The sequence below is a fragment of the Emydura macquarii genome, unplaced genomic scaffold, assembly GCF_026122565.2.
Source record: "Emydura macquarii macquarii isolate MOO-44397 ecotype Brisbane River unplaced genomic scaffold, CSIRO-AGI_Emac_v2 contig_2531, whole genome shotgun sequence".
NCBI classification, from domain to species: Eukaryota; Metazoa; Chordata; order Testudines; family Chelidae; genus Emydura; species Emydura macquarii.
In genome coordinates this window covers 5,486,015-5,498,197 of record NW_027132668.1, presented here as the reverse complement: position 1 = coordinate 5,498,197, position 12,183 = coordinate 5,486,015, and the positions used below count along the sequence as shown (strand labels likewise).

The following is a 12,183-nucleotide window of genomic DNA, read 5'->3' as shown; positions in this document are numbered from 1 at the left end:
AATGGAAATAAACAATTGCAATGATTATGGAAGACAAGAGCCAATTCCATCAGTTATTAAAGATGTTTTCCCACCTGAGACCAAACCAAGAACATTATTCTAAAAGTGAATATCAAAACCAATTCAAAAGACCTGAGGCAACAATACAAAATATTCTAACATAACTGCTATGGCAGAAATAATTAAGAGGCAAGGAATGGTAAAAAGTGTTCTTTAGATTTATCAATTTTGCAAAATGACTTGAAGGTACATGGAATCTAAATCAGAGATTAGGAAAATTTCCAAATAATAATGCTGGGTGTGCTTCTGAAAGGAATGTAGTAACATTATAATGCAAGATTTACAAATATCAGAGGGACTAAACTCCATTTTTAGGAACAAATCCTCATCTGCAATAAATCAATATAGCTCCTTTGTACTCAACCGAGGAACTGGCTCTAACATTTCAAAGGCCATTCTTGATTTTTCACAATGCAAGAGGCTTTCTTGCTTAAATTTAAATTCACAAAACATAAGTCTTTAAGACTAAGTTTTCTTTTGCGCACCTATCTGTAACATGGAGAAAGCACAGGACAACTCTTAAGTTTCACAACATCTGACAAATGTTAGCAGAACAGTTGTAGAGTGTAAACAAAGGCAATTTCAGGTATTTGAATTTTCTGGTAATCTGATTTGATCCAAATATTTAATTAGAAGTTTATAAAACAATCTGTTTTATTCTTCAAAAATAAACAGATTTTAGTGTTGTTCAGAAAAAAATCATTCTATACCAACACAGATATAGAAGGGTCAATCCCACACAAGGTACTGAGTGCCCGTGACTCCCACTGATTTCAATAGGAGTTGGAAGACGTTCAGCAACTTATACAGAACCAATCTCATACAAAGTACTAGCAAGCATATATCTTATTAAGTTGCTGAAAGCTGGTGTCCTATAATCTTTTCCTTATCCTGTACCACAAAAGAAGGCTATAAACCCTTGTTAACAAAGAACTTGACTGGTTATTATTAATCTTCTCCTTTTTTCTATTCTACAGCACTTTATATAAGAATGTAGCAAGAAACAAAATCCCTGACAAAGAGTATCAGACCAAGAACATTCTATTCTACAGGGTGTTCCAGTCAAACACGAACAAAAAATAAATGCTAAGCGCGAGCGGTATAGCTAATTGCCTTTCTCCACAATCTATTTCAATCAAAACCATTGTGCTTTATGGAAGAGAACTAAATCACTTCATTTGTCATACCCAACAGAATAAACTGGACTTGATGCAAATATTGATCACACTATGTATGAATTGTGACCTTTCTTTAGAGCTCAACAGCTCCTGAATACTAAGAATGATAAGCAAAGATTGTGGCTTAGAATTCAACTTTCAGCATTTGTCAGATATGAAATACAATCTAGGCAACAGCATAAAATGAACTTGGAAAATTATAGCTTCTAGCAAAATGAAACCTTAAAACCCTCCTTTCTCCCACACAATGCAACAAATATTTCTTCATTTTCCTTTGAGAAATATGTGTTACTAGAGAACTACTGATTAATATAGAATAGTTTTCTACTATTACCAATGGGACAGTTTACACATTTCCCCCAAAAGTTACAGAATCTAAAATCAGAAGTCTCACAGAGCCATATTCTACTCTACAAATCCAATCTAATACATATAACTAAAATAAAATTTACCAAAATTAAAGTATGGTTTTGTTTATAGCAACTGTTGCAAGTTTTAGTAGAGATCAAAACTAAAATTTTATCATAGGAATAGAAAGGTTTATGTTAGAGAGTGTTTCAAACACATTTTACATGAAATTGCATTATAAAAAAAAAAAATCTACAGATTTTAAAACAATTTTTCCACAGTAACACCCCAATTTGAAAAGTGAACTTACAATCTTGCATAAAAGTCACAAAATTCTTTGTATACTTTTATGTCACTGTGCCTACGTTGTAATTTTGACACTGCTTTCTCGCCTTCATTTCCATTGGTATTCTGGACATCATGAATAACCCTGTGTGGAAGTTCTTCATTCTCTGGAATCATATAGGAGTGAGCTCTGCTTTGGAATTCCATACTTAATATAATCCTTATTTTTTAAAAAATCAACTGGTATAGTGCAAAGAAGCTGTAGACAATAAAGTTGTTGGGAGAAACAGTATGCAGGACTTCCCCTTGTTCCCAGCAAAGTGATTTACTTCCAAGTTTCACATCAGTTAGCCTGGCTTGCAGAGCTCTCTGCTAGAGTTTCAAGTTAAAAGTTCAATAGCAGAAGAGTTAGAATGACATGTTGCGATTTACTATGATTCATTGGAACACATTCCATTACAAGGTTGTAATACAAACTTGGGCATACCTACAGTCTTCACTATCTACTGCTGATAATAAAAATTCCATTCAGACAGAAAAGAGCTATTTTATGATAACCATATGTGAGTCAACATGCTCATTGTCAAACTCATCAATAGCTAATAATATTTACTGGGGAAAATTACTCCAATAATATTGCATCATGAATATACCAAGAAAAGTATCCTATGCCATTAGATACAGATTGCTTTAAAGTTTTTTTAGGCTACACTGTAAAGTTAGTCTTTTACAATCTGTGCTCATGTGTCTTCTCAGTAAAATGTGCTGAGTTTACTGATAAACATCTTTTTCTTCCTACCAGCACTTCAGAGAAGATATAGCTATAAGTGGATAGGTTGTTTACTATTTTGTCTCATACATCATTAGCAGAACTGTCAGATAAGTTGTTGTTGCTGATGTAAGTAGCAGAAACAAAACATCTTGATTTTCAGTTACCAGGTTGTGTTTATAGCACTGCATTGACAGATAAATCCCTTACAGATCTGAAACCTGAATGAATTTAATATGGCTATTAGGGACGGGGGGGAGGGGAAGGTAAAGCAGATTATGAGGATGTCAATCATCCTATCATCACAAAGATGAAGACTTCTACTGCTGACTACAGGTTTGTTCACATGGGTTTTATTACACGGTAATTATTTTAATGTAACATTCAACTTGGTATGATTCCCCTCACTACAACTGCAGATATTCTTAGTAGTAGAAGTTGTCCTATCCAGGAGATTAAGTACTTTTTTACATTCTCTGGAAATAAAAAATACTCCTTTATCACATTTTAGCCAGTTATGATAGGCCCATCATCTGACAGTTTAGGATTTCAAACCAAAATGGATTATTGGAAGTTATTTCAAATAACTGACACCTCACATTCAAAGGCTACAGCCGCCTTTGTAGCAACTGATTACAAAAGTGAATAGTAAGCCATATGTATTTTGCCTTTTTAGCAAGAGGGTTTTGGTATCCAAAGAATTTGCTTGTTATATGGAAGTATGAGAAAGCAAGGAAGGAGAATAGGGAGAAAGTTTGGGAACACCAAATAACACAGGGGGTCTTCGAAAAATCCCTGACAAAAATCAAGGGAATTCCATTCACATCTTCCACTTTTAATAAACGCCAATAAATGCCAATGTCTTTGAAAAGGAAAAGAAAAAGGGCCATGGAAAAAATCCATTCCAAAGGGCCTGTTTGCACTACAATTTTTAACCAAGTTTGAAAGTGTTTTCTGTTATGGTTGGCTCTAAATATGATTTGAATCCACACACAACATGATTAAAACTGACAGTCTGTCACCCTTGGTAGATCTAAGCTTGCACATGGTACCCAGTTCACACTATTTTGTGTTGCAAGGCAGGACACAGTAGCCAGGTACATGTAAGTGGGTTTTGCCAGTCCTCCATCCTCCAATCTCTCTGCGCAGTAGGCCATTGTTGAGCATACTGCCCCATGTGGTGTTTTATATCACTCCACGTGCACAACCTTCGGGCACTATCCACATAGTGAACACTCTCTTAGCACATGGTTAGGTAGCATGGCCAGTTCAGATGTGCAAACACAGCTGTGACATCAGAGATGCTTCTGTGTAGACACAAACTGAATCTGTTACTTGTACCCGATTAAGCTGACTGTGCCTCCAACCAATCACAATCACACTTAAAAAATGTAGTGTGGATAGGACTGTTGTCTCACCACCTTAAACTTTGTTAAATGCTATTTAACAAACTTTTTTTCCTCCCTTTTTTCACCGGAATTTTGAAGTAGAATATGTGGCATGTGTATGAGAGGAGACAAAAAGTGTAATTGTTTCTTTGGAGTAGTTGTGATATAAAAGGATACTTTAAAAACATGTTTTAGAGTCATGGTACCCTTGTTCAACGAACAGTGCTGCTATCAAAGTAACATCCATTTTCCGTATCCCTCCCGCTGTGATATTGGTACTCAATGCTAGTGTCAGAGGCTGTGTCCACACCAGAATACAACGTACCCATTGACTAGCAATGCTGTGTTTGCCACAGTGGAAGTTCTAGCATAGACAGGGCTGAGGCTGTAGTGCTATATTCTGATGCTCTTGGTCAGAGGACGGATTCAGAGCATGGTTCTGGATTCAGAACAAGCATTGTATGTATAGCAGTGGAGATGTAGCCACAGTGATGTTCCTTCTTCTCCTTCTCCATATTAGTGCTATTGGAAATAGAGGATCAAAAAGATCATTACAGTAATATTAAAAGAGCAGGTTCTCACTTGGGGCTCTTTTCTTAGTTTAAGGTTTATATTGGCGGGGTTAAAAAGCACAAATTTAACTTCCTTTGAAACTTTAAAATGTTCTCCTACCTAAGCCCTTAAAACAAAAACCTGTCTGAATTTGAAACCCCATCTGCACATGTAAACTGCTGCTGCATTCTACGCTGTTATCGCTATTCTTTTATTAATCTTGCCTCTCCCATATAACTGGGAAGGGGCAGTTGTTTCATCATGATACCAGTACTGACGCAACAATATTGCAGAGCACTACTGAACTGGTACCATAATGACGAGCACTGTCTTTTTTCTTTTTAAACTGGAGTTGACACTAGGGGTATTACCATCTACTAAGTCATGAATTAAAATATTCTCTTAGTCTGCAAACCATGTCTCTCAAGCAGCAAACTCTTAGCCCTGGACAGAGCTCTCTTCTCAGGGTAGAATTGTCATGCGACTTCCCAATGGCACGTTAGCTGACTCAGAAAAAGTCATTGTAAACACAAAAATAGATGCATATGTCCAGTGTCTGTGTGGGTAGCCAGCTAGAGAGGCACCTTCTGTTTAAATGCTTTAATCATTGCTCCAATTCAGAGAAATGTATTTAGGAGTTTTGATGGATATATTAATTACTACTTTGTAACACACTGACAAGATACATTTTTGTATTCTAGATGCTTTTACAATTCCTGGCCTCTTTATTCAATGACGGAGTGATGTTTTGACATTTAAAAACTGAGTGCTGATGGTTGTCAAACTCTAGATCCACAGCTGCTGTATAATCATGTCACTCCATCAAGCTGCTGCAGGATGAACTAAGGAGTTCAAAAGGAATACTATGTCAACACACCAAAAATCCCAATGAAACTATAAAGTTACCATGCATGTTTGATAACCAATATCTGAGCCTTAATATCTCAACAAGTCATTACTTTGAAAGCACCAACAAAGAAAAATGACCAGCTATTGTGGATTAATCACTTGCCAGAACAGTTTATAAACTAATTTTTGTGTTTTAAAAGCCTCCAAGTTCTCTTAAATGGGCAAAACTTCTTGGGACAGATTCTGTTCTTACATACACCAGTGTCACTCCATTTCAGTGTGACTCCCTGTACATCTATATTCTCATTACCCTGCTCCCTCCACCCCCTGATGTCTAAGCATTTCTCAATCTTTTTTACCTTACTATTTCCTTCAACCCTTTCCCAGACCTTAGGTTTATGACTTCTACTATGTTCCCCACAGAACCCAAATCAATCTCTCTCCTCTTCCACCCAAGCCTCCTCTTCCTTCAAATCCTTCTTTAAAACTCCTACTACCTTAAAAAAAATCTCCTCCCATCTTCTCATCATTAATCATTTCTTTATCCATTCTCTTCAGTTGTCCTGGCTATTCTTATTGGTCTTTTCTTATTCAGATTGCTAGCAGCACCTAGCATCCCCTCGGGTTGCCCTCAGGAGACTGCCACAAACTGAGGACACTTGGGGCTCCTCTAATTTATGCTGGGGCCCTTTTCAGTTCCTGCAGCAGTCTTGAATCCCAAGGGAGCAAACTTGCCTTTTGTGCTGTGCCAAGAAGCACAGTACAGAATCTCAACCTGCCTCTCCTAATCTGTGGTGTAAAACACTGTGCAAACTTCTGATGCTACAGCATTGTTTTGTAACAATAATGAAAGTGCACTGAGTTGCAAATCAAAAGTTTTCATGGCACTTTAGCCATGTGGCTCCTGTTGTCCTCAGTAGGAGTTGCACAGCAAGTGCTACAAAACTTTTGTTTACTTCTAGATCTCAGTCCACAAAGACTGTTTTAATCTTGTTGGCTGGTTTTAGGACCAGATTCCTTTAAGTGACATGACTATAAATGTAAAATAAATACAAGGAGCCTGATTCAGAACTTCCACCAGCTTACACAGCTATGAGTCAGAAGTTACACCGGTTACAATGTAAGAATGGAATCTAGCCCAGGAGATTTTGCCCATTTACAAGGATGTTTGTGATTTTAAAACAAATGCTAGTTTATGAACTGTTTTGGCAAGGGATTAATCCACAACAGATGAGGCATCTGCATTTGATATGGCCTGAGACAGAAACCCAAAGGAGGGATTGTAAAGTGAACCTTCTGAAAAATCAGATTCATGAGGAGGATGCAGATCAACCCCAACTATAACATCACGAAGTGGATGATAGCATATTGCTTCTGCTAATTAAAACAACTTGTAAAAATGTTTTCTACTATGTCAACTCCATGGTACATGGAGAAGTATTTAAAACTGTCTTTTCATGCTTAGATGCCAAAACTCTCGAGTGTTTTGCCTAGTGGGTATTAAAACCAGGCTGAATATTTTGGGTATCTGCCTTAGATCAAAGGGGGGACTTTTATAGAGGAAGTTCAGCAGGACTTGCTGCCCTAGAACATTTTGCTTCATTCCACAAATAGATGTGTGGAACAGTCACATCTCCAAACTAGGGGCTTGGCTATAACAGCTGCCATTGGTGACTTAACTGCACTACAGTGAAATGATGTCCACTTAAAGCTGAAAGGCTGCTGTGTCACTGTTGACCTCCTGAAAGCAAAACTGCTATATTCCCTATACAAGTTATTGCAGAGTAGATAACTCTCAGCATAATCCTCCCCCTCTATAACCACCACACACAAGATGATTTAATTTTAAATCAATTCAACATCAGGCTTTGAGCACAATGAAAGACACACAAATATATAGTCAATAGCTGGAAACAAGTCATTCAATTTCCCCTTGTAATAAAATATACATGGCTTTCCAGGACCCTGCAGAAACTTGCAGAAACTACACTGACATTTTTTAAAGTGCTTAGTTAGATCTTCATCCTTTTCGTTAAACTTAAAATTTAATATGGTATAAAATAATCATATGGTCTTAAGTGATCAAAAGGTTAGTTTTTATTATTGTTGGACATGAATTATCTAAATCAAATGGTTCTTACAAAATAATGTTAAGTAAGGAGTAATTTCTCTTTTTCTTTTATTGCAAATTATGGGTTAGATTTTCAAAAGCGCTCAACACTGGCCTAACTCTACTCCCATTTAAGATAATGAAAAAATACCCATTGTCTTCAACATGATCAGAATTAAGTCAAATTTGAGTGTTTCTAAAAATTGTAGTGATGTTTGCACACAGAATTATCTATAGGACAGGACAGAAGACAGACAGCCTTTATCCCATAATTTGGTATAATCTTACGCCAGTGTAAAACAATGTGTCTGTTATCTGCTAACACAGAGGATTCATTTTCCATTTCTTTATTAAAAAGTGAATAGTACAGGAATCTGACAAGAGGCTTCTTCCCATAAGGATCTTTATAGATCATAAAAATAAATGTAAGTCATCTTAAAGTAGAATTTGTGGGAGAGAAGAGAGATATTTCAACAATATTTTTTTTGTAAAAGATGTTTCAGGAAGTGTTGTATTCTGCTGATGAAAAAATTATCTGGTAAATCCCTGCTTTGTATGAAATATATAGAACATGGGTAATTTTTTTCTTTAAATGACTCTTAATTACATCCCTTTTCCTCCCACCACTGCCCCCTCCATCCAGCTATCCTTGAATCCCTTTAGATCAGCACTCCAAAAATATACCACGACATATCAGAAGTGCCTTAACACCTTTGCAATGAGACATTGCATGAAATAACTTACCCATAAAATAGTCACCTTATATATTTGACTCTACACTTACTTGGCTGTGCTGCAAGAACTTATGCTTTACTCAACTCTTGCATTTTAGTAAATTTTTAAGCAGTTATATATGTACACTAATGCTTTTTATAGAAAAATATTAGAATCCATTTAGAATTTAATTTTACAGTGAGAACTACAAAAAGGGTCAGGTACTGGACACCTATTGCTAGACATGTAAAAAGTATTGACTGAGAAAAGCAAGGTCCTACAGCTGACTTGTTTGCATTTTCTCTTTGTAACAATGTTTGAACACTGCACCTGATCAATACCAAATGTTCAGGAAATGCTCAGGGCAACAACAGCCAGATCCCTATTGACTGTGGGGAAAACTGGAAGCTGGAAATTGGGAAAACGTAAGGTATGTCTACATGGCAGTTTAAAACTTAGGGCTAGCCTGTGCCAGCTGATTTGGGCTTGCCGGGCTCAGGCTAAGGGGCTGTTTAATTGAGGTGTGGACATTCGGGCTCGGGCTGGAGCTCAGGTGCTAAGAATCTGCAAGGTGAGTCTCAGAGCTCAGGCTGCAGCCTCAGCCTGAATGTCTACATCGCAACTAAACAGCCCCGTTAGCCTGAGTCAGGTGGCCCAGGCGAGCCGTGGGTGTCTAACTGTAGGGTAGACATACCCACAGAATCCCTGCATCTAGTTAGCGGACCAAGCAGTTTCAACCAGGCCTGTAAAAGTGTGTCTACACAGCAACTAGACACCCCCGGCTGGCCCATGCCAGCTGACTTGGGGCACTCGTGGGGCTTGGACTGTTTCGTTGGTTTGTAGACTTCCAGGCTTGGGCCGCAGCTCTGGGACCCTCCCACATCGCAGGGTCCTAGAGCCCAGGCTCCAGCCCCAGCCCAGAAGTCTACAGAGCCATGAAACAGCCCCGCAGGCTGAGCCCCGCAAACCTGAATAGGCTGGCACGGGCCAGCTGTCAGTGTAGCTGCTGTGTAGGCACCTTAATTGTCTATAGATGCTGGTTGTCCCGCTCCCCAACAGATGTTGGTCCAATAAAAGATATTACTTCACCCACTTTGTCTCTAATATGCTGGGACTGACACGGCTACAACAACACTGCAAACATCCTCCCAAGAATTGAACATGTTGACACCCTGAGTGATTTATCTCCCAGACAGAAAGAAAAGCAATAAGAATAAGAGGGCTTGGGGGAAGGCAGGCACATGCAGAGCTCCTGACGTGGGGGGAGAATGGGGAGCCTTGAATGAGAAGAGTGGGGAAGATGGGGGGCATACAAGTCCCTGTCATGATGGAAGGGATGGGGCTATTTCAGCGACTCCCTGAAATAGAGGGGTATGTGCGTGTGGCACACAGGGAGCTTGTGGTGGGAGAACGGAGGGATGCAAGGAGCCCCTCATGTGTGAAATGAGCTCAGCCTGCAAAAGCTACAAAGCATTCGACCCCACCAGTAAATAACATTCTGATCATCACTTCTGACAATTACCAATTTGAATCTGCTGTGCTGATCTTTGTATTTTCTATGAAACTTCATGTCCTAATGAAATTTGTATTGCTGGGTTAAACAGCAGTTTCCTATTCCAATACCAGGTATTTAAATTCATACCATCTATCATTACACATTGTCACAGATGCTGTAGCAAACAGTAAGCTTGTAAATTTAAAGGAGAAATTACACTAAATGTTAGTCCTGTGTAAGCCATCATTTTACAGTAGCTACCACTGATGTTTTTATAAGCAGAATGCTATGACCTGAACAGTTCATCCAGTAGCTATAATTAATATCTTGACTAAACTGAACACCCTGCCTGCCATGAAAGCCTTCTTGTATGTCCATGTAGTTCCTTATATGGTTAGGATAACTGTCAACACCAGACTTTCTGGCTCTAAACTACATTCTTATTATAGTAATGACTCCATTGGAGACACCACACTGGAGGATTGACCTTCAGCTAAGGTGGTGGGGGGGAGAGTGTTTATTTTTTACTAGTCACATGTCAGTCCCATACAGATCTCATCTTAAGTAAACAAAGATAATCAGAATTGAGGATAGGAGAATCTACTTTATTTCACATTTCACCTTCATCTTACTGTAAGTTTTTCTTTTCTAAAATATTCTGTAACTTCTGTTAGGGATTTTAGAAGTCTGCTAAGTTTTTAGCTGTTTGAATTCAACAAGATGTGTTGGGGAGAGGAGGAGGAGAAGCTTGATGAAGAAAACAGATCTATTGACACAACAATGTTTTTTCCTCCCATAAAGACTGAGTCACACCCATTAATCACTTCACTTTTTAGTATGCATTTTATTTCTCAGTGTTCATCACTACATTATCAAGTTCCGAAATCAGAAAGGAGAGACTAGAAAATAGCTAAATGACCTGTATTTAACTTCCCCCTGGTCATCGAGTTCTAACAGCCAACAACAGATTAAATAATTGGAATTGTAATAGGACCATGAAACAAATGTCAATAATACACTAGCAAAAAAAGTTAGCACAAAATATCTTTGCTTTAATAGATTTCAAGATCCAAACAAACCATTATGATCATTTAGACTGATTTGTTCCATAACACAAGCCAAAGAATCTCACTATATACTATATACAGGGCATACTCCCTCAGAAGCAAGTATGATGAGTTTCAGTACCACCAGCTGTAAAGTAAGAGATGCCAAACACTTTCTAAACCCAGGACTATGGGTTCTGAGGATGGGGAGAGAAGGGGTTAGAATTTCTAAAGTGACAGGCACCAGGGTAAGTCCCAATTGTCTAATGTGAAATGAGCAGTATATGAATGAACAAATGAAATACATACTTTAATACACTAGGGACAGATTAGATGAGGAAAGATGATGAAAGTGGTTACAATTTGAGAATTAGCTTAAATAAAGAACTCAGTTTAATCCTAATGACTGCTTTGCATACTTCAGTCAAAATCCATCACTGCCAACATGGCAATTCACTTAGCTGTCCCAAGGCTACCATGCTAGTAAAAAAAGCAAAATTAAGAATGAGGTTTGAATTCATTAGGAAGTATAACTTAGTGTAGACTCCAGTCCAGCATAATGTGCACTCACTTCTTTGTGAAATGGATGTATGCTGTTAGAGGTTAGTACAGAGCCTGCTATAACATTGATTTTGCTACTGGTTTAATAATCGATAAAGTCTTCAAAGGAGAAATGTACATAAACATTTCTCATTGAAAAGGCCTAAATAAATTAAAATCAACAGCAGTAAAATACAAACACTGTGTACTAGAACATAAAGCAAACAGACCGGCTCAGGCAATCTGATTCTTATCCACAGCATGGATGATAAGTGTTTTCAATAGCTGCTTAGGGAACATGGAGTAACCGGATTTATTAAACTAACTTTCCCCAAGGACATTATCAATGATTAAGAGTGTGACATGCACAGGTTTAATACACTGAAAATGCTTTCTTCATCTTCATGCTTTCTTCATCCATTCATTTTTGGTACAAAAGCCTTTTGAATCTTTTATAAAAGATTTAGTTGAAAAAAAAGGGGAGGGGCCATTGTAGCAGGGTTAGATATAGATGGAAAAAACAGAACAGCTTAACAACCAGCAGATTTAAGGAAAGGCAAGAGGTCTCCAACAAATTCCTAAGGAATGCACACTTTTTAAAAAAAAGTATTTTTGTGAAAATTATTTTAAAAACAAATTGTCAATACAGCCCTTTTGGTTACAGTGCGTAAGTCTTCAGTTTTGGTTCAGAGGTTTATGATGATTATTATTTTACATATTCATTTCATTTTACAATTTCTGTCTGTGTGAGTTCACAGCCTGTGATTTTTGCTTTGAGTGTCAGGTTCCTCCTGAAACAAAAACCTCAGCCAAAATAACCAAACTTTGCCTAGCTGACACCTAAAAGCA

The 12,183-nt window shown here is 37.8% G+C and overlaps 1 protein-coding gene and 1 long non-coding RNA gene across 6 annotated transcripts in view; one reads left to right on the top strand and one right to left on the bottom strand.

Annotated features, from left to right (window-relative positions):
- LIMS1 (LIM zinc finger domain containing 1) overlaps nt 1-12,183 on the bottom strand; it is a 121,451-nt gene that overhangs the window by 32,158 nt on the left and 77,110 nt on the right. For 3 of the 5 annotated variants that reach the window (XM_067563617.1, XM_067563619.1, XM_067563622.1), the window contains exon 1: nt 1,897-2,260. The exons of the other annotated variants lie outside the window; for them this stretch is intronic. In XM_067563617.1, coding sequence (XP_067419718.1) covers nt 1,897-2,078 — 182 coding nt within the window. In that variant the 5' untranslated portion in view covers nt 2,079-2,260. Of the gene's footprint in view, nt 1-1,896; nt 2,261-12,183 lie in introns of those variants that run through there. 5 annotated transcript variants of the gene reach the window in all.
- The window catches only part of LOC137163415 (uncharacterized), a 29,468-nt gene continuing 27,583 nt past the window's right edge, over nt 10,299-12,183 (top strand). Inside the window, exon 1 of the long non-coding RNA XR_010922712.1 lies at nt 10,299-10,381. This is a non-coding gene — a long non-coding RNA (uncharacterized lncRNA). The remainder of the gene's footprint in view (nt 10,382-12,183) is intronic.